Source organism: Cololabis saira, chromosome 17 (genome assembly GCF_033807715.1).
Source record: "Cololabis saira isolate AMF1-May2022 chromosome 17, fColSai1.1, whole genome shotgun sequence".
NCBI classification, from domain to species: domain Eukaryota; kingdom Metazoa; phylum Chordata; class Actinopteri; order Beloniformes; family Belonidae; genus Cololabis; species Cololabis saira.
This window is the reverse complement of record NC_084603.1, coordinates 18344394-18371625: the sequence shown is the minus strand read 5'-3', so window position 1 is coordinate 18371625 and position 27232 is coordinate 18344394. Positions and strand designations below refer to the sequence as shown.

Below are 27232 nucleotides of genomic sequence, written 5' to 3'. Positions count from 1 at the left end.
TGGTATAAGAAGAAGAGACGATCTTTGGATCCACTTTCCTACATAGACGTGGAAAAGAAAACTGAATGTGTCGTCGAAATAGAAAAAGACAGGGGGAAATGCGGAAAAATAAATATGTTGTAAACTCAAATTAGAGTCTTCTGTATCTGGAATGAATGTATTCTTGAGTCTATAAGGTAACAATAATATAATTAAAGCTGCAAGCAGCAATGAACGGGCCCTCGCACCCTTGTGGACGTTCAGGTGTGCTGCAGTGGAAGCTTGTATGACTTGCATGTAGATTCTTCAGGCCTGGACATTTAGCGGATGACACCACCCACGACTCTCTATACCAAACCATTCAAAAGTTATGGCAGAAAGTAGGAACTATCAGATATCGACCAATCAGATGAAGGAGCGGGGCTAATTTGCAGCAATTATGTTCAAGGACTCAAAACCAAGTCAGATGACACCACCCACGAGTCTTTATGTCAAACCATTCAAAAGTTATTGCAGAAAATTGGAGCTATCACATATCAAGCAATCAGAAGAAGGGGCGGGGATAATTCATGCCAATGAAGGTGAAGTACCCAAAACCGAGTCAGATGACACCACCCACGACTCTGTATGTCATACCATTCAAAAGTTATGGCAGAAAATAGGATCTATCAAATATCGACAAATCAGAGAAAGGGGCGGGGCTAATTAAGGCCAATGAAGGTCAAGGACCCAAAACCGAGTCAGATGACACCACCCACGAGTCTCTATGTCACACCATTCAAAAATTATGGCAGAAACTATCAAATATGGACCAACCAGATTAAGTGGGGGTGCGCTTTTTGGCGTCTAGCGTCGCCATAGTAACGCTTTTGATTGAGAAAAGTAATGCGCATCGTCGCAGGATGGAGACGCACATTTTGTATGTATAACACACCTGGGTGCACGTTACGGTTCGGGCCGTATTAACTGCCGAAGGAATGGCAAAAATTGCGGCAAAATTACACGATTAATTCAAAATGGCCGACTTCCTGTTCTGTTTCGGCCATGGTGCCAAGAGACTTTTCTTTAAGTTGCGCCATGATACAGGTGTTTACCGATTTACGTGCATGTACGTCAAACCGTATTCTGGGTCTTGAGGCACAAAGTTTTCTAGGGGGCGCTGTTGAGCCATTTTGCCACGCCTATTAATGCAAACCATGAAATATCAAAATATTTTGCCAGGCCTTGCTTGCGTGCAAAATTTGGTGACTTTTGGGGCACGTTTAGGGGGGCAAAAAGGCCCTCCTTTCGTCAGAAAAACGAGAATAAAGAAAAAATTCCTACAGATACAATAGGGCCTTCGCACTGTAAGTGCTCGGGCCCTAATAATAAGATAACCATGTTTGAATTGTAAAATGGGTTTGGCTAAATACAATCTTTAACTAAAACTAGACTAAAATGGTCCTGGACAATTCTGACTAAAATAAGACTAAAATGCTCAGACTTTTAGTCGACTGAAACTTGACACGACTAAAAGGAGAATGAACGTGACTAAAACTAATTAAAATTAAAATGATAGCTGGACCCAAAGACTAGACTAAAACTAAAATTGAAACAGGCTGATAAAAACAACACTATATGTAAATATGTGTATGCATGTATGTATGTTTGTATGTATGTACTGTATGTATAAAGGGGGTGTTACGTATAACATAAAAGTGTCTAGTGTTGGTCTAGTTCAGGGGTCGGCAACCCAAAATGTTGAAAGAGCCATATTGGACCAAAAACATATATGTCTGGAGCCGCAAAAAATAAAAAGTCTTGTATCAGCCTTAAAATGAAGACAACACATGCTGCATGTTTTTATATTAGTTACAACTGGGGGAAGATTGTTTTTTTCATTATGCACTTTGAGAAAAAAGTCGAAATGTCGAGAAAAAAGTCGAAATATCGAGAAAAAAGTAAAAATGTTGAGAAAAAAGTAGAAATGTCGAGATCAATGTTGAAGTACAATCTTGGGAAAAAAGTCCAAATGTTGAGAAAAAAGTCGAAATATCGAGAAAAAAGTCGAAATGTCGAGATTAATGTTCAAGTACAATCTCGAGAAAAAAGTCGAAATGTCGAGAAAAAACTCGAAATGTCGATGAAATAGTCGAAATGTCGAGAAAAAAGTTGAAATGTCGAGATCAATGTTGAAGTACAATCTAGAGAAAAAAGTCGAAATATTGAGAAAAAAGTCGTAATGTCGAGAAAAAAGTAAAAATGTCGAGAAAAAAGTCAAAATTTCGAGAAAGAAAGAAAAGAAGAAAAAAAAGAAGAAAAAGAGAAAAAAAGAAGAAAAAAGGGAAAAAAAAGGTCAAACATTTTTGAAAAAGCTCCAGGAGCCACTAGGGCAACACTAAAGAGGCCCTAGAGCCACGGTTTGCCGACCCCTGATCTATGACAAAGTTCTGTTTTCTTCTCTTCGTCAGGGCATTCTTCTCTTCTGCGACCATCAGGCCTCCACCTTTGACATGTCGAAGCTTCCGAGCCACAGGTTTGAGGCTATGGACCACTTTGCCAAGTGTTTCCTGATCTTGCGGCTGGAGGGCAGACACGTGGACGGAGGTCTCCACAGCGACGAGGGAGACAGTCGGGGCTGGAGAGCTGTACGCGTGGACCTGGTGTCGCCGCCGATGGACCGTTACGCCTTCGCTCTTCTCGGCTGGACTGGATCCAGGGTACGAGGAAGTACAAGGACTAAGGCCCTGTCCCAATCCCCCCCTCATCCTACTTTTCAGTCCTACCCCTAAATTTTGCGCGTTCCCGTGAGGATAGTGGTGTCCCAATTCCTCTTTGCATTTAGGGCTAGTGAACATAACGAGGGCTAGTGTGTATGAATCTAACCCAGGGGTTGGCAACCCGTTGCTCTAGAGCGTCATGCGGCTCTTTAGCGCCGCCCTAGTGGCTCCTGGAGCTTTTTCAAAATGTTAGACCTTTTTTTTCTTTTTTGTTTCCTTTTTTCTCTTTTTTTCTTCTTTTCTTTCTCTCTGGAAATTTTGACTTTTTTCTCAACATTTCGACTTTTTTCTCGAGATTGTACTTCAACATTAATCTCGACATTTCGACTTTTTTCTCGATATTTTGACTTTTTTCTAGACATTTCGACTATTTCATCAACATTTCGACTTTTTTCTCAACATTTTGACTTTTTTCTCAACATTTTGACTTTTTTCTCGACATTTCGACTTTTTTCTCAATATTTCGACATTTTTCTCGATATTTTGACTTTTTTCTAGACATTTCGACTTTTTTCTAGACATTGACTATTTTCTCAAAGTGCATAATGAAAAAAAAAATCTTCCAGTTCTAACTATTATAGAAAAATGAAGCATGTGTTGCCTTCATTTTAAGGCTTATACAAGACTTTTCGTTTTTTGCGGCTCCAGACATATTCGTTTTTTGTGTTTTTGGTCCAATCTGGCTCTAAAACATTTTGGGTTGCCGACCGCTGATCTAGCCATTCACAGCGAGGGATTTCAGATTCTGACTTTGCGACGGAGGGCTAGACAAAATTTCCCAGAATGCTTTACGTCATCATTTGCAGACTGAATCAAACAAAAAAACATGGCGGACATTTCTAATTTTTAGTGAATAAAATCAATATTTTGAGTTAGTTTCTGCATAAAAATGCGTTTTGATTACATTTCTAGCGAGAAATATATATTTTACTTTCATAATATTCACTCAGTGAATGTACATAATCACTCGCTTACTCGTTGTTGCGTTGTATCTTCAGATCTCGCCAGAATAAAGGCTGATTTATGGTTCCGCGTTACACCAACGCAGAGCCTACGGCGTACGGTGCGCGTCGCCGCGTACCCTACGCCGTAGGCTACGGCCTCGATTTAACGCGGAACCATAAATCGCCGGCGGCTCTTCTCATCCTGAAAACATCGGAGCAAATTTCTTAACAGGCGTTATTTGGATAAACTGAGCCCAGGTTGGGGATCTTAACGGTTACTTTTACGCCTGAAAAAATATTAAAACTTAATAAAGTGGCATATTAACAGCGCTACAGCTGAAATTAAAACAGCTTTTATCTGGGCTTCCTGATATGGTGTGACGTTTGTGCAAACGTAACTACGCAGTCGCTTACGTACCCGAACGTAAACCACGCAGTGACGTAGCAAGTGGTTCCCAATCCCTAGGGAAGATTACAAGGACCCTACGCCTGTGGCTTCATTTTTAGGGCTGGTGGTAGAAAGTAGGGTGAACATTGGGATTGGCCCTAAATGACAGTGAAATAGTGAAGGTCTGAATAGACAGAAGAGAAATATATCTGTAGCCGTTGTATTCAATAGTCTGTCCTTACTTGGCCATTTAGTGTGTAATAAAATATTGTCTGAGCCAAATATCAGAATAGCTGGAAAGAAAATTGTAAAAAGTCTTTTTTTCTTCTTTAAATTACAAATTAATGTTAAACACCTTTTATACAGACATTCTATAAATTTTAGATGCTTAAACCAAGATTAAACATCCATAAGGTCTGCTACCCGAAAGTAATCTCGCTAATGAGAGTGAAGAGGAATAGGTGCCCTAACAAAGACAATGTACCTTCAGACCGCACAATTTCCCCCCAATCCATAAAACAGACAACTGAAGCAGATTATTGATTCCACATTATTGATTGTGTCTTTCACAGCAGTTTGAGAGAGACTTAAGAAGGTTTGCTCGATTAGAGCGGGGGATGCTGCTGGACAACCACGCCTTGTTTGACAAGACCAAGGTAAAGTGTGACTGCAGATGCAGATCTAGTAGCTGCTGCTACTACTACTACTACTACTACTACTACTACTTGTATTGTGTTCATTATGTCTTCAGATAGATATACTAAGGTTTCTTTTTTCCAGACAAAGTTCCAACTTCTTACCTTCCATCTGACAGTTTGGGCGGTTCTCCCGCCTTCCTCAGAGTGTCACGTGATGGGAAGTGACAACTTCCTTATCAGCTGTTTTTACTATGAGGGCGTGGCCGACCTGCCAGGTTTGACAGGTCGGACACGCCCCCCACTGTCCTCCCGCCGCTCCAAGATGCTGGTCCATGTGAGAGAGCATGTACGCTCCCTCATCCCTGTTCATCGTGTGTTGTCCTTGTTTCCTTATTTCTATGGCCTCCAAAATCCAGCGCTGGTGTCTTTTGTCCTCTGTGTGGATGACCCTGGCTTTGTACCAGTTCATGATATGGTTTTTCCTTTTGCAATGGTCCGTTATGGCTGACTTGTGGGTCTCTTGGCCCAGAAAAGACAAAATATTAAATAGAAGGGATGTCTTTCAGTATTTGAACTAACTTGAACTTAATTTTTTTTTCTTTGTTTGAAGGATTCTGGTTCTCACAAGTTGTGAAACTCAACGTTGTCTAGATTTGGGTCAACTGAAATCAAATGTTTTGCGAAATTCCTTTGCGAAAAGAGACCCACAAGTCAGCCATAACAGACCACTGTAAAAGGGAAAACCATATTATGAACTGGGACAAAGCCAGAGTTATCCGCACTGAGGAAAACAGACACGCACCGTGGAAAACAGACACGCACCGAGGAAAACAGACACGCACCGAGGATAACAGACACGCACCGAGGATAACGGACACGCACCGAGGATAACAGACACGCACCGAGGATAACGGACACGCACCGAGGATAACGGACACGCACCGAGGATAACGGACACGCACCGAGGATAACAGACACGCACGAGGATAACGGACACGCACCGAGGATAACGGACACGCACCGAGGATAACGGACACGCACCGAGGATAACGGACACGCACCGAGGATAACGGACACGCACCGAGGATAACGGACACGCACCAAGGATAACAGACACGCACGAGGATAACAGACACGCACCGAGGATAACGGACACGCACCGAGGAAAACAGACATGCACCGAGGATAACGGACACGCACCGAGGATAACAGACACGCACCGAGGATAACGGACACGCACCGAGGATAACGGACACGCACCGAGGATAACGGACACGCACCGAGGATAACAGACACGCACCGAGGAAAACGGACACGCACCGAGGAAAACGGACACGCACCGAGGATAACGGACACGCACCGAGGATAACGGACACGCACCGAGGATAACAGACACGCACCGAGGATAACGGACACCAGCGCTGGATTTTGGAGGCCATAGAAATAAGGAAACAAGGACAACACACGATGAACAGGGATGAGGGAGCGTACATGCTCTCTCACACATGGACCAGCATCTTGGAGCGGCGGGAGGACAGCGGGGGGCGTGGCCAACCAGCGGGGGGCGTGGCCGACCTGTCAAACCTGGCAGGTTGGCCACACCCTCATAGTAAAAACAGCTGATAATCACGTGACACACTGAGGAAGGCGGGAGAACCGCCGAAACTGTCAGAACGGAAGGTAAAGAAGTCGGAACTTTGTCTGAAAAAAAGAAACCTTAGTATACTACTACTACTACTACTACTACCACGAGCTCTGGATGAAGGAGTGAAGGTAGGCAGGAGCCGTTTGGGTGATTGTTTGGATGATCTGCAGAGGTTTAACGGAGTAGCAGGAAGGCAGATCAACTTTACAGTAGTCAACGCCTGACATGACCAGAGCCTGAACCTAGAGCTGTCATCATATCATCGTATTCTCCGTTATCTGACAAGTCTTAAAAGGGAGGAAAGAGAGCAAGGTCAGGAAAAATGAGCTGAAAAAAATCAGCACAAATATCAACGGAGTGATAATTCAGACTGAGTCTTTAGAAAAGTGAGAGTTCCCAGCGCAGGCCTGTCAGGAAATCTGTTCGTTTCACCGCTGCAGTAGTGAAATATTGAATTCATGTCTCAGTACCAGTGAACCTTAGTACCACATGATCTATACAGATTATCCTGGCACATTTTCTTCTTTTTTTTGGTTGCAGCACTGGGAGTTAGCGGGGTTGCCAAGTCGGCTTCAATAAATCTTCTGCATGACAGACAGCAATCACTGTCATCGTCTATGTACCTTTTTCATTGTCTTTGCTTTAGGATTAACATCCTTTTTTGGTCCTTTAAAAGTTTTAACCCTTGTGCTGTCTTCGGGTCAAGGAAGGAGGAATGGAAGAAGGGAGGAAAGAAGGAAGGAAGGGAGAAAAGAAGGAAGGAAGGAAAGACGGGAGGAAAGAAGGAAGGAAGGGAGAAAATAAGGAAGGAAGGAAATAAGGGAGGAAAGAAGGAAGGAAGGAAGGAAGGAAGGGAGAAAAGAAGGAAAGAAAGAAGGAAGGAAGGAAGGAAAGAAGGAAGGAAGAGAAAAAAGAAGGAAGGATGGAAAGAAGGGAGGAAAGAAGGAAGGAAGGGAAAAAAGAATGAAGGAAGTAAAGGAGAAAAACAAGGAAAGAATGTACGAACGGAGAAAAGAAGGAAGGAAGGACGGAAAGAAGGAAGGAAGAAAGGAAGGAAGGGAAAAAAGAATGAAGGAAGGAAGGAAGGAAGGTAGGTAGCAGAATTAGGTCATTTTGACCCAAAGACAGTACAAGGGTTAATTATTTTCTCCTTTCTTTTAGTCTTAACTTCAATGTTTGGCTTTTTGGATGCTTTCTGTTTTTGTTTTTGTTTTACAGTATTTGGCTTTTTTCTTCTCATACGTATGTAGCTCCTATGTTATTCTACAGAAGTGTCATTTGTGTGTCTGTTTAATTTTTGCTTCTCATCTTTGTTTCACACATGGTTTGACGTAATGATAATGACGTACCTGTGTGATGTTAGTCATCACCTCCCTCCGGACTGAATATGCTCCTCGGGTTTCTGTTTTTTAGTTTCCCCAAATCATCATCGTTGCCATCTCCCTGGGTGGTCAAATTCTTTGCCTGATATTTTATTCTCCTGGATTTCCTCTCAGAGCATCACTTCAGTATTATTTTTAGGGCCCGAGCACCTTCAGTGCGAAGGCCCTATTGTATTTGCAGGAATTTTTATTATTATTATTATTATTATTATTATTATTTTCCTGACAAAGTGAAGGCCTTTTTGCCCCCCTTAACATGCCCAAAAAGTCACCAAATTTTGCACCCTAGTCAGGCCTGGCGAAAAATTTGATATTTAAAGGTTTGCATTAATGGGCGTGGCAAAATGGCTCAACAGCGCCCCCTTGAAAACTTTGTGCTTCAAGCCCCACGATACGGTTTGACGTACATGCACGAAAATCGGTACACACCTGTATCATGGGACAACTTAAACAAAAGTCTCTTGGGGTCATGCCCGAAACCGAACAGGATGTCGGCCATTTTGAATTAGTCATGTCATTTTGGCGAAATTTATGCCATTCCTTCGAAAGTTAATTCAGCCCGAACCGTAACGTGCCCCCAAGTGTGTTATACATCAAAATGTGCGTCTCCATCCTGCGACTACACGCATTACTTTTCTCTTTCAAAAGCGTTACCGTGGCGACGCTAGACGCCAAAAAGCGCGGCCACCCTTCATCTGATTGGTTCGACAGAAAAAACTTTGTGCCTCAAGCCCCATAATACGGTTTGACGTACATGAATGAAAATCGGTACACACCTGTATCATGTCGCAACTAAAAGAAAAGTCTCTTGGCGCCATGGCCGAAACCGAACAGGAAGTCGGCCATTTTGAACATTCTGAATTAATTGCGTAATTTTGGGGCAATATATGCCATTCCTTCGAGAGTTAATTCAGCCCGAACCGTATCGTGAACCCAGATGTGTTATACATCAAAATGTGCGTCTCCATCCTGCGACTACACGCATTACTTTTCTCTTTCAAAAGTGTTACCGTGGCGACGCTAGACGCCAACAAGCGCACCCCCCCTTCACCTGATTGGTCCATATTTGATAGTTCCCCAAAAGGCACCAAATTTGGCATGCAAGCCAGGCCTGGTGATAAATTTGATATTTAATGGTTTGCATTAATGGGCGTGGCAAAATGGCTCAACAGCGCCCCCCGGAAAACTTTGTGCCTCAAGCCCCACAATACGGTTTGACGTACATGCACGAAAATCGCTACACACCTGTATCATGGCACAACTTAAAGAAAAGTCTCTTGGAGCCATGGCCGAAACCGAACAGGAAGTCAGCCATTTTGAATTAATTGTGTAATTTTGGCGCAATTTATGCCATTCCTTCGGCAGTTAATTCAGCCCGAACCGTAATGTGCACCCAGGTGTGTTATACACCAAAATGTGCGTCTCCATCGTGCGACTACACGCATTACTTTTCTCTTTCAAAAGTGTTACCGTGGCGACGCTAGACGCAAAAAAGCGCACCCACCCTTCATCTGATTGGTCCATATTTGATAGTTCTCCAAAAGTCACCAAAATATGCTTGCAAGCCAGGCCTGGCGATAAATGTGATATTTCATGGTTTGCATTAATGGGCGTGGCCTAACGGCTCAACAGCGCCCCCTAGAAAACTTTTCTCTGCCATAACTTTTGAATGGTTTGACATAGAGAGTTGTGGGTGGTGTCATGGGACTCTGTAATGAGTCCTTAAGCTTCGTTGGCCTTAATTAGCCCCACCCCTTCTTCTGATTGGTTGTCCCGATTTTCTGCTATAATTTTTGAATGGTTTGACATAGAGAGTCAAGGGTGGTGTCATCAGATTCTTTATGGAGTCCTTGACCTTCATTGGCCTGAATTAGCCCCGCCCCTTCTTCTGATTGGTTGTCCTTTTTTTATAATAAAATCGCCGCGAGCCGCCAGTCGCTCTCGCGCTGACTCCCGCTTCCTGATTCAAACGTCTGCCGGCCCCGCCCCCCGACCAATCAGTGGCGAGTAGGGTGATGATGGCCCCGCCCCCCGACCAATCAGTGGCGAGTAGGGTGATGACGGCCCCGCCCCCCGACCAATCAGCTCCCTGTAATGTGGTGACCTCAGAAATATTCCCGGCTCAGCCTGGTTACAACCTTGGCAGAATGGTTACAGAAAAAGTAATAATTAAAACAGTAGGGTTTTACTAATATCTATAACTTACAAATATTAAAAAAATTAGGAAAAAAAAGTTCCAGACATTTTATCGCTATGTTGGTCTGTCCTAAGCCAGTAGGTCAAATGAAAGGAATAGCTGAGACTTAGCTCAGCCAGATTATTGCGGTCTTTGGTGCCAGAGGTCGACAGTTCAAGGCTGGCAATATGCCGAAATTTTTGTCAGCAATTTTTGTGTTTTTTTTACGTCAAAATGTTCGTCTCTGTCCTGTGACGACGCACATTACTTTTCTCTTTCAAAAGTGTTACCGTGGCAACGCTAGACGCGAAAAAGCGCTCATCCCCTTCATCTGATTGGTCCATATTTGATAGTTCTCCAAAAGTCACCAAATTTTGCATGCAAGCCAGGCCTGGCGATACATTTGATATTTCATGATATGCATTAATGGGCGTGGCCTAATGGCTCAACAGCGCCCCCTAGAATATTTTTCTCTGCCATAACTTTTGAATGGTTTGACATAAAGAGTCGTGGGTGGTGTCATGGGACTCGGTATTGAGTCCTTGACCATAATTGGCCTGAATTAGCCCCGCCCCTTCTTCTGATTGGTTGTCCCGATTTTCTGCCATAACTTTTGAATGGTTTGACATAGAGAGTCGTGGGTGGTGTCATCAGATTCTGTATGGAGTCCTTGACCTTCATTGGCCTGAATTAGCCCCGCCCCTTCTTCTGATTGGTTGTTCCTTTTTTCTGCTATAACTTTTGACTGGTTTGACATAGAGAGTCGTGGGTGGTGTCATTTCTGATATGCTTATGGGGGCGGTGAACGTGAGTGCGAGGGCCCGTTCATCGCTGCTTGCAGCTTTAATTTATTATTATTCTTTTTCTCTGCAGGTTTATTATTGCTCTTTATCTTCCAACTCTCTGAGTTTAATTCATGCCTTTGGCCTCCGTTACAACCAAATGTTGATAGCCATTTAGCCTCACGTTAACAGATTATTTTTTTTTAAAAGGACATTTGTGTAAACTATGATAAAAGAGGACAGTCACTTTGTGAAAACACCCAAAAACAAATATCAGTTGCCCATTCCTGCAGGTTGGTTAGATACCATTACAGAAAAACTGCTAATAATTGAAATTAAAAGACCTTTTTGTCGTTCTTGCAGAACGGTTACACATGGATGTAACATGTCAGGGAACATATGGCATCAGGTAGTGACAGGTGTTGAGGAATAATATAGAATCCAGTTCAGGAGTTGAGAGTTTTATTCAGTAGGCCGGCGGTGAGCAGACCTATGCAGAGCGTGTCTGGGTTGGTGTGCTGACCCAGAGTGGTTCGACAACAGGACTTTTATACAGTAAGTTCAAAGCACAAAAGGCAGGAATCAACAAGCCAAGTGAGAGACGAAAAGCAACTTACAGTCGGATGTGATCTGGGGCCAAATGTCATTAACCATCCATCCATCCATCCATCCATCCATCCATCCATCCATCCATCCATCCATCCATCCATCCATCCATCCATCCATCCATCCATCCACCCCCCTATCCATCCATCCATCCATCCATCCATCCATCCATCCATCCATCCCCCCATCCATCCATCCATCCATCCATCCATCCATCCATCCCTGCATCCATCCATCCATCCATCCATCCATCCATCCCCCATCCATCCCCCATCCATCCCCCCATCCATCCATCCATCCCTGCATCCATCCATCCATCCCCCATCCATCCCCCCATCCATCCATCCATCCCCCCATCCATCCATCCCTGCATCCATCCCTCCATCCCTCCATCCATCCTATCTTCAACGTTATCACGTTGAGCACCTTGTGCTTGACATTATGAAAATTTGATCACATTTTATGGATAATGAATGCAGAAAACTAGTTTATTCCACGGGGGTTCACATCTTTCTTTCTTGTAACTGTGAGAAAAGGTAGTTTATATTGCTTATATTCAGTGTCATACGTTTTTTTCCGTTCCTGAGCTGAACGGTGATACTTGTGTACACAGTTTTAATTACCGGTATAGCACAGTGCAAGGTGAGCAGGGGTTTGATCTCTCATGACATTTCTCACACACATGCAAATTAATGCACATTGAATGCACAGAGATCACCAGGGCATGCTAAATAAGTCTTAGTGTCTCAGTATGCAAAAGCTTTAACTTGTTACCATAAATGCACAGTGAAGTGCAGAGTTCATTAACACGTTTTCAAAATGAATAAATCCCATCTTAACATTTTGGCACACAGGTGCACATTAAAGTAAAGAAAAAGCTATTCATGGCATAAGGCACGCTTTTCTTGCTTGTCGTTGTTAAAACTAATTATGGTTTTCTGAAGAACTGGTCGCTTTTACAGGAAATGTGTTGCTAATAAACCACAGGAAAGATAAAACAGTGCAAATTATGTTTTCAGCTGGTGTCAATAATGGTAATTGTGTGACATAAGACCACGTTTTAAACCTACGGAAGAGGGACGTGGAGCATTTTGAACACAATGCAATAAGAATAGGACATATTAAGTGACACATTTCAAACACACACACACACTGGGGCAAAAAAAAATATTTAGTCAACCACGAACTGTTCAAGTTCTCCCCCTTAAAAACATGAGAGAGGCCTGTAATTTTCGTCATAGGTTACTTCAACTATGAAAGACAGAATGGGGGGAAAGAATCCAGGAAATCACATTGTAGAATTTTTACTGAATTAATTGGTAAATTCCTCAGTAAAATAAGTATTTGGTCGCCTACAAACAAGCAAGATTTCTGTCTTTCACAGACCTGTTTTAACCTGTTATCAGTATCAAAGACACCTGTCCACAACCTCAAACAGTCACACTCCAAACTCCACTATGGCCAAGGCCAAAGAGCTGTCAAAGGATGTGAGAAACAGAATTGTACACCTGCACCAGGACCTGGACCTGGACCAGGACTGGAGCTGGACCAGGACTCAGACCTGCACCAGGCTGGGAAGACTAAATCTGCAATAGGTAACAGCTTGGTGTGAAGAAATCAACGGTGGGAGCAATTAATAGAAAATGGAAGACATACAAGAACCTCTGATAATCTCCCTTCATCTGGGGCTCCACGCAAGATCTACTTTATCTATATCTCAACTATGAGAGACAAAATGAAATTAAAGCTGCAAGCAGCGATGAACGGTCCTCCACCCTTGTAACGTTCAGGCTGCAGTGGAAGCTTGTATGACTTGATGTAGATTCTTCAGAACTGGACATTTAGTGGATGAAACCACCCACGACTCTCTGTATCAAACCATTCAAAAGTTATGGCAGAAAGTAGGAACTATCAGATATGGACCAATCAGATGAAGGGGGGGCGCGCTTTTTGGCGTCTAGCGTCACCACGTTAACTATTTTGACTGAGAAAAGTAATGCGCGTTGTCGCAGGATGGAGACGCACATTTTGATGTATAACACACCTGCGTGCACGTTGCGGGTCGGGCCGTAGAAATGGCCGAAGAAATGGCATAAATTGAGGGCTTGAGGCACAAAGTTTTCTAGGGGGCGCTGTTGAGCCATTTTGCCACGCCCATTAATGCAAACCATTAAATATCAAATTTTTCGCCAGGTCTGGCTTGGTGCAAAATTTGGTGACTTTTGGGGCACGTTTAGGTCCCTGGAGACATGCCATGTGCCAGCCTGCCTCAAAACCTCCACCATCATACCTGTCCCCAAAAAAACAAGGACCACAGGACTTAACGACTACAGACCCGTCGCCTTGACCTCTGTGGTCATGAAGTCTTTTGAGCGCCTTGTGCTGCCACACCTCAAAAACATCACCGACCCACTACTGGATCCCCTGCAGTTCGCCTACAGAGCCAACAGGTCTGTAGACGATGCTGTAAACATGGCCCTGCACTTCATCCTCCAGCACCTGGACTCCACAGGAACCTACGCCAGGATCCTGTTCGTGGACTTCAGCTCTGCTTTTAACACCATCATCCCATCTCTGCTCCAGGACAAGCTCTCCCAGCTGAACGTGCCTGACTCCACCTGCAGGTGGATCACTGACTTCCTGTCTGACAGGAAGCAGTGGGTGAAGCTGGGGAAACATGTCTCTGACCCTCGGACCATCAGCACCGGATCCCCTCAAGGCTGCGTTCTCTCTCCTCTACTCTTCTCCCTGTACACAAACAGCTGCACCTCCAGTCATCAGTCCGTCAAGCTCCTGAAGTTTGCGGACGACACCACCCTCATTGGACTCATCTCTGATGGTGATGAGTCCGCCTACAGGTGGGAGGTGGACCAGCTGGTGACCTGGTGCGGTCAGAACAACCTAGAGCTCAACGCTCTAAAGACAGTGGAGATGATAGTGGACTACCGGAGGAACGCAGCCCCACCTGCCCCCCTCACCCTGTGTGACTCCCCAGCAGACTCTGTGGAGTCCCACCGCTTCCTGGGGACCATCATATCCCAGGACCTCAAGTGGGAGCTGAACATCACCTCCCTCACCAAAAAAGCCCAGCAGAGGATGTACTTCCTGCGGCAGCTGAAGAAATTCAACCTGCCAAAGACAATGATGGTGCAGTTTTACACGGCCATCATTGAGTCCATCCTCACCTCCTCCATCACCATCTGGTACGCTGCTGCCACTGTGAAAGACAGGAGCAGGCTGCAGCGTATCATCCGCTCTGCAGAGAAGGTGATTGGCTGCAACCTCCCATCTCTCCAGGACCTGCACGCCTCCAGGACCCTGAAGCGTGCAGGAAAGATTGCAGCAGATCCCTCCCACCCCGGACACAAACTGTTTCAGACTCTTCCCTCTGGCAGGGGCTGCGGTCCATCAGGACCAAAACCTCACGCCACAAGAACAGTTTTTTCCCGTCTGCAGCCTTCCTCATCAACAAGGCCCCGGTCCCCCCTCCCCCCCCCCCCCCCCGACTACCACGGACTGCCCCCCCATCCCACTCTACGTTACATTAACGTAAATATTCCAACCCCGTAACATCTGTACAGACTCATATCCGGCACTTTACAAACCTCATTGTACATTTCTGTTTATACTTTTTACCTATCCTAAGTTTCTAAGTCACTTTTGTACAGACTCACCCGGCACTTTAAAACCTCATTTTGTACATTTTATTTTATTATTTTACTGTTTATACTTTTTATTGTTTATACATTTCATTCTATTTTATTCTATCTCTTATATATTTGTTTTTATATTTGTATTGTGTTGCACCAATCCCCATAACATATTCCTCGTGTGAAAACTTGGCAATAAACCCCTTTCTGATTCTGATTCTGATTCTGATTCTGAAAAAAGGCCCTCATTTTGTCGGGGGAAAAAAAAAAAAAAAGGAAAATTCGTACAGATACAATGGGGCCTTCGCACTGTAAGTGCTCCGGCCCTAAATACAGGTGACCAAATACTTATTTTACCAAGGAATTTACTAATCAGTAAAAATCCTACAATGTGATTTCCTGGATTCTTTCTGTCTCTCATAGTTGAAGTGTCTCTCATCTTTTTAAGTGGGAGAACTTGCACAATTGGTGGCTGACTAGATCCCTTTTTGCCCCACTGTACAAACAATAGTAAAGTAGTTTGAAACACATGATGTCACTTATCTATGAACCATGCCCCCCCATGCATCTTATTTACTTCCATCCAACACTGAGGTTTTCTCCCCAAAGCACAAGCGAATGGGTGTAAACTTAGAAAGACTGACACGACTTTTCAGCTGACGGACTTATTATTCAGCGAAGAAAGTTTATTTTACTGACAAGAGGACAACAAAAGTTCCAGGGACCCATCAATCTCGGTGACAGGCATCTTTCAAGGATGGTGTTTATCCCCGTCCGCAGGTCTCCGTTGCAGCCTTTAACGCAGCCTCGGCTCATTTCCAATGCACGGGGCAGACAGGCAAGAGGCTTAAGGCTGGAGTCGGGCGGTACAAGGGTGGAAGGAATATCAGCGCGCGAATCGACAGGGAAGACACCCTGTCAAGGCGACGTCCCGTCAGCCGCTCTCTGGGGACGGAGGTCGTAGTCCCGGAGATCACGGGGTGGCAGCTCCCTGACAGATATTATACACGGCCAGCCAAACTCAGATGGTGTTTATTCAAATGCAAGGGCGGAGAAAAGGCTTGCTGACAGTGCAGCCATGCGTTGTAGAGTGGACGCGAGGGGAATCACACCCAAACACACGGCCTTGACAAGAACACTTTACAAGAAGTAGGATTTTGTAAAAAAAAAAAGGTATCTTAAATGCAAAAAAATGCAAAGTCTTGTGTCAGCCTTAGAATGAAGGCAACACATGCTGTATGTTTCTATATAAGTTATAACTGGGGGAAGATTTTTTTTTTTCATTATGCACTTCGAGAAAAAAGTCAAAATTTTGTGAAAAAAGTCAAGATTTTGGAAAAAAAAGTCGAAATGTCAAGATTAATGTTGAAGCACAATCTTGAGAAAAAAGTTGAAATATCGAGAAAAAGTTGAAATGTCGAGAAAAAAGTCAAAATGTCCAGGAAATAGTAAAAATTTTGTGAAAAAAGTCGAAATATCGAGAAAAAAGTCGAAATGTCGAGAAAAAAGTCAAAATTTCGAGAAAAAAGTCGAAATGCTGAGAAAAAAGTTGAAATGTCGAGAAAAAAGTCAAAATTTTATGTAAAAAGTCGAAATGTTGAGAAAAAAGTCGAAATGTCGAACCAAAAAGTCAAGATTTCGAGAAAAAAGTTGAAATGTCGAGATTAATGTTGAAGTACAATCTCGAGAAAAAAGTTGAAATGTCGAGATTAAAAAGGAAAGGAAAAAGAAAGAAAAAAAGAAAAAAAGAAGAAAAGGAAAAAAAGAGGAAAAAAAGAAGAAAATGTCGAGAAAAAAGTTGAAATATCGAGAAAAAAGTCGAAATGTCGAGAAAAAAGTCGAAATGTCAAGATTAATGTTAAAGTACAATCTTGAGAAAAAGTTGAAATATCGAGAAAAAAGTCAAAATGTCCAGGAAATCGTCAAAATTTTGTGAAAAAAGTCGAAATGTTGAGAAAAAAGTCGAAATGTCAAGATTAATGTTGAAGTACAATCTTGAGAAAAAGTTGAAATATCGAGAAAAAAGTCAAAATTTCGAGAAAAGTCGAAATATCTAGAAAAAAGTCAAAATTTTGAGAAAAAAGTTGAAATGTTGAGATTAAAAAGAAAAAAAAGAAGAAAAAAAGGAAAAAAAAAGGTCAAACATTTTTAAAAAGCTCCAGGAGCCACTAGGGCGGCGCTAAAGAGCCGCATGAGGCTCTGCAGCCGCAAGTTGCCGACCCCTGGTCTAAGAGGAGGAAATCAAACCTCAAGAGGAGCTGGTTACAGCGAAAATCCATCAGACATACGAGAGTTTTAAAGTGCAGGGAAACAGGCCAAACTACACTCTCAAACACACACACACTCACATTCACACGCACACCAATAAGACAGTGCCATCACTCCAGTCTGCAGCTTCAAGGTCAGCAGGAACATCCGGCCGGTGCGTACAGTATGACCCGTTTTCATTCCCCGCTCCATATCACAGCAATGATTAACATAATGAAGATCAATTAAGGGTCCTGGTGTCTGTCCAATCACCGCCTTCCCACACCACGCTGGCTGTTCCTGCGTTCGCTCTCTCTTCGCCTCAGGCAAGAGCAGAGCCGCTATTCCCCATCCTTTTTTTTTATTTTTTTTCCCCCTGTTCACGCTCTCCATCTTTAATTGGTTTGACGTATGGCTGAGGACATTTTAATAATGGGGCTTTCATCTTTTTCATGTCCCTTCTAATTGACCAGCAGTTTTGAAAAGGTTGCGCACCGCACGTGTGACTGGTGTCAAAGAAAGCAGCGAGCGATGAGCAATGATGTCTGATTAAGGGGGAAACATCTCCGCTAAGGACCGAAGGCGGTCATTTAGAGCACTTTAATCTCCTGGGCTCTTGAGAGATTCTCAGCGGAAACGAGATGGTCTCTGCCTTATTAGAAATGCGTTAAAAACGAAAAAGGAAAAAGATTAGAAGGCTTCGGTATACTAATGATCTCCTCCCAATTAAGAGTAAGCTCAGGGGGATCCTTGAGTCGCGGTGGGAGAGAAGTGTCACAGAAAAACAACGTCTCACCACAAGCTTTATTGAGGATGCAGATGCTGACAGTTGGAGCGCCTCGTGTTCACGACGCCTTGAATAACAACAGAGTTGTGTCCTGTGATCTGCACTTCCACATAAAACAAACAGCTATTGTGTGTGTGTGTGTGTATATATATATATATATACACTGCTCAAAAAATTAAAGGAACAGTTTTTTATCAGGGTATAGCATGAATTCAACTGCACTTTTCTGAAAAGGTTTTGGTCAGGTACGTTGCAGAGGGGGTTGTTAATCAGTTTCAGCTGCATTGGTGTTGATGGAATTAACAACAAGTGCACTAGAGGGTCAACAACGAGACGGCCTCCAAAACAGGACTGGTTTTGCAGGTGGAGGCCATTTCAAGTTCTTCCCTCTCGATCTTTTCTAACTGTTTCCACAAGTGTTGGCTTTAGCTAGAGTGATTATCACGACTGGGAGCATGAGGCGATTGCTTAACCCTCCTGAAGTTGCGCAGATTGAACTCCTGCAGGATGGCACATCCATGCGTGCTGTTGCAAGAAGATTTGATGTGTCTCCCAGTACAATCTCCAGAGCATGGAGGAGATTCCAGGAGACAGGCAGTTATTCTAGGAGAGCTGGACAGGGCCGTAGACGGTCCTCATCCCATCAGCAGGACCGATATCTGCTGCTTTGTGCAAGAAGGAACAGGTTGAGCTGCCCGAGCCCTACAGAAGGACCTCCAGCAGGCTACTGGTGTGAATGTCTCTGCCCAAACAGTCAGAAACAGACTTCACGAGGGTTTGCCTCAGGGCACGACGTCCTGTCGTGCCCTGTGCTCACTGCTCAGCACCGTGGAGCTCCATTGGCATTTACCATAGAACACCAGAATTGGCAAGTCCGCCACTGGCGCCCTGTGCTTTTCACAGATGAGAGCAGGTTTACCCTGAGCACCTGTGATAGACGTGAAAGGGTCTGCAGAAGCCAAGGAGAGCGCTATGCTGCCTACAACATAATTCAGCATGATTGGTTCGATGGTGGGTCAGTGATGGTCTGGGGAGGCGTTTCCATGGAGGGACGAACAGACCTCTACAGGCTAAAGAACGGCAGCATTTTCATGGAGGGACCAACAGACCTCTACAGGCTGGAGAACGGCAGCATTTCCATACAGGGACCAACAGACCTCTACAGGCTGGAGAACAGCAGCATTCCCATGGAGGGACCAACAGACTCTACAGGCTGGAGAACGGCAGCATTTCCATGGAGGGACCAACAGACTCTACAGGCTAGAGAACGGCAGCATTTCCATGGAGGGACCAACAGACCTCTACAGGCTGGAGAACGGCAGTCTGACTGCCGTTGGGTATCGGGATGAAATCCTTGCACCCGTGGTCAGACCCTACGCTGGTGCAGGAGGTCCTGGTTCCTCCTGATCCACGACAATGCCCGGCCTCATGGGGCAAGAGTATGCAGACAGTATCTGGAGGATGAAGGAATTGACACAATTGAATGGCCCTCACGATCACCTGATCTAAACCCGATAGAACTCCTCACGATCACCTGATCTAAACCCGATAGAACTCCTCATGATCACCTGATCTGAACCTGATAGAACTCCTCACGATCACCTGATCTAAACCCGATAGAACTCCTCACGATCACCTGATCTAAACCCGATAGAACTCCTCATGATCACCTGATCTAAACCCGATAATGTTTGGGTCCATCAGACGCCGCCAGGCTGCTCCTCACACTTTACAGGAGCTCACTGATGCCCTTAGACAGATCTGGGAGGACTTCCCACAAGACACCATCCGTCGTCTCATTAGGACCAGGCAGCGACGTTGTCAAGCATGCATACAAGCACGTGGGGGCCACACAAGATATTGAAAAGAATTTTGAGTTGCAGAAATTGAATTTAGGCAAAATGGACGAGCCTGTTACATCATTTTTTCACTTTGAGTTTTGGGGTGTCTATATACTGAGCCCTCTGTCGGCTGAAAACTTTTATTTCCATCAAAAGATGTGGCATCCTTTTGTTCCTGAGACATTAAACTGTCCATGTATAGATGTCCAACATTTTTTTATATATATACCTATATACCTTATGAATATCAACAGTCACGCTCCATTACAGACCTAAATGTGTACTAGTCTGTGCATATCAATAAATATATGTGCAATGATGCGCATGTCTGTTGTTCAATACAACTGATCAGACCAAGCGCAGACACAAGCTGCTCTGATCCAGTAGGTGGAGTTGGAACAAACTGTCACACAATGTCGAGAGAACGAGACAGATTCAGGAAATTTCCATCAGGGAATGAAAACAGAAAAAAACTAAAGAAAATGGAAGAGTTTAATGCCTCTCTGAAAGTCTCGTTTGATAAATTTGTTACAAAAATCACCGATCCGACCGGGTCTCAAGTAGCCGTGGGGCCCCGCATCGAGGCAAGAGATGATGATGAGGCAGGGGAAGGTATCCAGTATTTTGATAATTGGAGAGTTAAAATTGCGCAATAGACACCCGATCCAACCCGAAAAAACCCAAAATTTCGTGCGCGCTCGCTACGCTCACCCACGAGGGCCCCCCCCAGCCATTTCGCACAGGGCCTCGCAAATCTCCCAGACGGCTCTGCATACATACACACATACATACATACACATAAATATTCTGTTTATCTTTTTCCGTTGTGTTTTTTCTTAGTATAGACAAAGAAAATAAAGGTGAAATTATTGTGAGGCAGTTTGTCTGAGAGGCAGTTTGCAAACCGAGTGACGGTAATAGCTTTCTCCTGTGTGTCTTTTGTAAAGCTTTTAATCTGCAAGTCACCAGAATGCTGGACTCAATCAACATACGTGAGTAAGTCGTGAGGAATTCATTTTTGCTCTAAAGCTCGACAATAATTTGAAGGAGATTCCCAGCGTGCTCCGCTGGCGCGTGACCCTTTAGCAGCTGCATTCTCTCGCTTTTATTTCAGTAAATTATTTACTTTCAATCACGCAGTAGAAACCTGAAGTCAATCATACAACTCCAAACTGAAAGAAAGAAAAGTATGAAGCAAAAGTATTTCAGAGCTTTTCTTGTCAACAGAATGTAGAGAAGACAAAATCAACAGGTGACTGTAGTCATGCTTTGGTAATAAAACTGTTGAAAAAGAAAGCACAGACCTTGAGGAACAAAGAAGTGTAAAGTATGCACTGACTGGTTAGATATAATGTTCCTTAAAGAAATTATCGGAGGATTGTACATACCGCACAAGAACGTAAACATTTGTTTGTTCTTTTCATGAGGTGGCAAAGCTCGTTCTGTCCAGCACATTTTATACTTTACGAGAAGCGTTCTCTCTAGCTCTTCCATGAATTACTGGACATGTCCTTCCAAGCCTCACAAGATGTGTTATATACATTTTCATGCTTCCTCACCACTTAAAACTATTACTGCGTACTACTCCAAGGCCTTTAAGATGAACCATTGGTTCAAAAAACTAACGGCCAGGATCTGTGAGGGGATGCGGTTGGCTGGTTGTTACGGTGACGAGAGTTTTAATACACAATTAAAGCTGCAAGCAGCGATGAACGGGTCCTCCAACCTTGTGCACGTTCAGGCTGCAGTGGAAGCTTGTATGACTTGATGTAGATTCTTCAGAACTGGACATTTAGCGGATTAAACCACCCACGAATCTCTACATCAAACAGTTATGGCAGAAAGTAGGAACTATCAAATACGGACCAATCAAATGAAGGGTGGGCGCGCTTTTTGGCGTCTATCGTCGCCACGGTAATGCTTTTGACTGAGAAAAGTAATGCGCATCGTTGCAGGATGGAGACGCACATTTTGATGTATAACACACCTGGGTGCACTTTACGGTTCGGGCGAACAAACGGCTGAAGAAATGGCATAAATTGCACCAAAATTACACGATTAATTGAAAATGGCCGACTTCCTGTTGGGTTTGGGCCATGGCGCCAAGAGACTTTTCTTTAAGTTGTGACATGATACAGGTGTGTACCGATTTTCGTGCATGTACGTCAAACCGTATTGTGGGGCTTGAGGCACAAAGTTTTCTAGGGGGTGCTGTTGAGACGTTAGGCCACGCCCATTAATGCAAACCATTAAATATCACATTTTTCAGCAGGCCTGGCTTGGTGCAAAATTTGGTGACTTTTGGGGCACGTTTAGGGGGAAAAAAAGGATCTAATTTCGTCAGAAAAATAAGGAAAAGGAAAAAATGGAAAATTCCTACAGATACAATAGGGCAGTGTGCGAAATACCCATCCATATTCGGGGAGGTCCCTAACTTGCGTTTTTTTGTTTGTTTTTTAAACAGTGTGGCCCTATACAATAAACCAATACAATCAGCCTACTATAGCCTATGACAAATACACGCACACTTTTAACCATTTTGTGCGCACGTTGTTTTACTAACAGGAGGCAAAATTGTGCATTACGATCAGAATGTTATTTACAAATTAAATCTGATAATTAAAATAAATAAACAACATTAATTGGCACCACACTGGTGTACTTAATGAATAAATACCAGACAAGACACTGGCGCACGGCCAGTGCATTGCAGAAACGAATAAACAAATAAAATAGGCTAATGTATTTTTTTAGATAAATAAAAAAAATACAATGAAAATGAATTGTGCATTCAAATAATAACAAATGCCACTATCAGAGACGTGCAATCAGTGCACTTAAACAGATCCTCAGCCTGCACAATGATGACTGATTATTTAACGTTATGTAACCATCCAGGAAATTATGTTTTAACACAGCTGCAGCTGTGTTAAAACATGTGAACACATTCACAAATTCCACTCATAACAGGTCATCACGCAAAATAAAAAAAAAAATATAATGTCTCTCAACAGGTGGGTTCACGCAGCTTACACATAAATCACACTCATAACAGGCCATAACGCAAAATAATAATAACATAAATTTAAAAAAATCATTAGCTCTCAGGTGGGTTCAAGCCATATTAAGCAGGCTGGCCTCTTACCTTAAGTTAAAATAGACCAAATGTGCCTTTTCTCTTTTTTTTTACCTTGTCTGCACACATATTAATGGTTAATACCATGCTGGTAAAAACCTAAGGCATATATATGTGCATTGTTACTATATTTAATATATATACATATATACGCATACATACGCATAGACATACATACACATACAAACCCAGTTTTTTTTGCAGGACTTGTGTTAAACCAATAAAAGTTTTGAATTGTGAATACTTGATATGGCGATCTCTTAAACATATTTAATTGACCATTAGTGACAATACAATTATTATATTATATGGCCTAATTTATTTATTTTTTTGACAACATTGAGGCCCCCCCTAAATTTGGCTTTTGAGTCCTTCAGGGGGGCTCAAGGGTTAATCGGGGGGGTCGGACCCTAACCCCCCGTATTTCGCATTCTGCAATAGGGCCTTCGCACTGTCAGTGCTCAGTCCCTAAAAATACATTGAGATTTTACCGCAACAAAGGCTTTCTTTGGTGGCACTTTTCCAGGGACGTCCACGTGCTTTTTCACAAAAACAGTCTGGTTTGAAGGGAAAATGGTTCAAAATAAAAGAGAAGAAAACATCTGAGGATCTCCACGTCTTTTAAGTGTTGTGGAAGAAATGGTAACATTACAGAAGGGTAAAAGCTTTACTAGATTAGTTTTGAATGTGCTACACACTTGAAATACAAAAAAAGATGTCAGCCTATTAACAAATTAGGGAAAATTGACGAGAAGAAAGAAGTAAATCTGAGAGACAGATCTAAGACTCAATGTTTGGTTTTTAAAACCTGCCTTTTCTCGTCTTTGTATTTGTGAGAGGAGTTGTAGTGTTTTGTTCTGTTTTTCCTCATTTTTTTCTTCAAAAGGTGTTTATTGTTACATTTATTTATTCATTTTGCATATTTACTTAAGACTACAAAGGCAACGATGCACAGACAGCTAGACTAAGGTTATGGCTGATACATATTTAATGAATATTTTAATTTGTCGTAGCTGTGAAAATGAATATCAAAGGGTAGCGAAACCTGATGAAGTGAAAGTCTTTGTTGATTTCTGTTTGATATACACGTACACCAACTAAGATAATTAAATCCAAGTGCTGCTTGGTTTGAGGAAAAGGCTAACGTTCAGACTTTTTCCCGTGTGCAGAGAAAACCTCTTTAAGAGAGGTTAAAAAAAAACTTTTCATGACATGCTTTGAGGCTAGGCATTTATTTCTTTGGAGATTTGAAAGAAATGTGAAAGAATAATACTCCCCTGCTTGATTTTATAGGTTTTTTTTATAGGTTTACACAGGCAAACAAACCTTTTAAAGCTTTTTTACGGGGGAATTGTGTGAGAAAGTTTAGACTGACGGAGAAAGAGAGACATGTAACCATAGCAACACATTCACATCTACCTGTGTGTGAATGGAGAGCAGAGATAATCGTTTCTACGAGGCCCAGAGGGAATTTGATGGGACAAATGCTGACAGCAGCACACAGGGGAATGAATTACAATATCACAGAAGTCTGCATATTTCACACTTTCCTTCGTTTGGTCTGGATAACTGAATCTCTGTCGTCTCTGTCCGTGCACTGTTTTTTGTTTTAATTACAAAACAGAGCCATCACTCGGGTTTCCCTCACTAAATAATGGAGATGTATTTGATCCACCTGCTCCATCGATCAGGCGGCTATGAACTTGCTCCCTACGTGGATCTATAACTGTAATTATCAAAATTGTTCCGGTCTGGCCGCTCTCCCTGGTGACACACACAACGGCGGAGCTGTGTGTTTGTTTTAGCGTATGTTGGAGCCAAAATACTTTGATTTAAGTTGACCGTGCAAGACAGACAGACATTGGCGTTCAGTCACAGGTTTATGTTTGTAAGTTGAAACAGTGGATTTATGTTCATTTTGAGTGCTGCTGCATTTCAAATAAATGGATTGGCATATCCGACCTGGATCCTATGTCTGAACTTTGAATTTGTTTAAAGCACGCGTCTTAACTAAAACCAACCCAGTTGCCCTGCTGTATAGCCTAGAGCAGGGTTCGGCAACCCAAAATGTTTTAGAGCCATATTGGACCAAAAACACAAAAAACAAATATGAGCCACAAAAAAGTCATGTATAAGCCTTAGAATGAAGGCAACACATGCTGTATGTATCTATTTTTTTCGATTTTTTTTTCATTATGCACTTCGAGAGATAAGTCGAAATGTTGAGAAAAATGTCGAAATATCTAGAAAAAAGTAAAAATTTCGAGAAAAAAGTCGAAATGTCAAGATTAATGTTGAAGTACCATCTTGAGAAAAAAGGCAAAATGTCGAGAAAAAAGTCTAAATGACGAGAAAAAAGTTCAAATGTCGAGATTAAAAAGGAAAGGAAAAAGGAAGAAAAAAGAGAAAAAAAGAAGAAAAAAGGGAGAAAAAAAAAAAGGTCAAAAATTTTTGAAAAAGCTCTAGGAGCCACTAGGGCGGCGCTAAAGAGCCGTGGGTTGCCGACCCCCGGCCTATAGGCACAGGCTTTACATTGTCCAAAAATGTCTGTCTTCCCTCGCACCTGAGTGCATCACCACCCAGGAAGGTAATATAGGTTTCTATGACAACCACCCACCAAGACTGATTGAATGATTGACAGGTATAACATGACGTCACCATAAGGGGAATGACAATTCATACTCAGTTTGAGATTCATTTAGTAATATGTTTAAATAAATAAAACAAAATAAATCAAAGTATTTTGGATCCAACAGCGTATTTAAAACTAAACACAGCAGCATTTCCTGCAGTTTGTGGGTAAGGAACCCCCTGACGTGAAGGAGTTGAAGCATCTCAGGATCTTCTCCATGAGCTGCAGCATCTGCGGTTATGTGGACGTTATACTGGTCAGTTATGGTCAAACGAGAGCTGAGGTGAAAGGAAAAGCTCTCAATGTTCCAGTTAATCTTTGATTCTACACTCACCTATGGTCACAAACAGTTGGCATACAGTGACCCAACGAAGGAGACTGTGCGTAGGTTTCTCTGCAGGGTTGCTGGTGTTGTGCCACAAGTAGTGCTGTTCAGTTATCAAGAGTTATTGATAATTGTCCTTGAACAATTATTAATAATTAATAAAGTAGATTATTTATCAAATGGAATTATCAAAATGACTTAATCAATTTGGGGCACCACCTGGGCTCTAACCAGGAAAATGATAACTTTAACAGCAGAATCAGTCTCAAGATTAATTATTCTACAGAATAACAATTGAAGGATGAAATCCGAACACAGGCTCCGGCACCCAACATTAGCGGTAAATGTGCGTATAATAAACAAAGACGACTTCTTTCAATCAGAATTTATTCACATGAGTGTCAAGCAGATGGTAGAACAGCATTCCGGATAAACTCTGATGGTTCGCTACATTAACAGAGACAGTAAATGAGATAATGCAGGTCTTCCGATCATCCGTGTGTGTGTCTCAGTGTACGTGTATGTGTATGTGTGTGTGTGTGTGTGTGTGTGTGTGTGTGTGTGTGTATGTGTGTGTGTGTGTATGGGGGCGGGTCACGCTGCGTTACGTGCCCGAATGCAAGGTGGCGGGCAGCGCTACTCAGACCACGAGTAAAAATGGCGAACAGTCACGTGAATCTAATCCCCGTGTTAGTTAAACGAGGAGGGGAGGAAGAGTCGATCACAGAAAAATATACACTCCGACGATCGCCGGTTCGTCTGCGGAACCCTCGGGGCGTCACACAAAAGCACAGCTGCCGATGATCACGTCCACGGCCGTGGAAATCAAACAGGCGTGGGCTCTCATGGCCGATTCGATTGATCGTTCCACGGGTCCCACTCGGGAGTCGGGTCGGGATTGAGATCACCCGCTCGCTCTGAGATTCAAACGGGAGCCGTGGTCCAGTCACTCGGCGGGGAAAGCTCACTTGACAGGCGGAAACAGTACGGACAGTCGGCGTGTCACAGTAATATATGAAAACCCAACAATCAGAATGAAAAACTACGCAAGGCATCACTTGCCTTGGGAAAGGTCTATGACCTAAACGTTGGCCCAAAAAAACACTAGTCTGGTGAGAAGAAGGTGTGTGGGAGTTCTCTTTTGAAATACTGTAAATGTCAAAAGCTCTTTTGAGTGTCAACGATAAAGCTACAGTGGAATTTTCTTTGATAGAAACTCAAAAAGCAACCCAGAATATGTTCCGGTGATGTCATTGCCCTTGTTGGGCCGGTATATCCCGCTAGCGCCGGCCGACAGTCCTCTTATATACTCCGC

At 43.1% G+C, this 27232-nt stretch overlaps 1 protein-coding gene across 1 annotated transcript in view; it reads left to right on the top strand.

Annotated features, from left to right (window-relative positions):
* Nucleotides 1–27232, top strand: part of dntt (deoxynucleotidyltransferase, terminal) — a 272267-nt gene that overhangs the window by 139376 nt on the left and 105659 nt on the right. Inside the window, exons 9-10 of the mRNA XM_061745490.1 lie at nt 2430–2678; nt 4643–4726. Of these exons, the coding sequence (XP_061601474.1) occupies nt 2430–2678; nt 4643–4726 (333 nt within the window). The remainder of the gene's footprint in view (nt 1–2429; nt 2679–4642; nt 4727–27232) is intronic.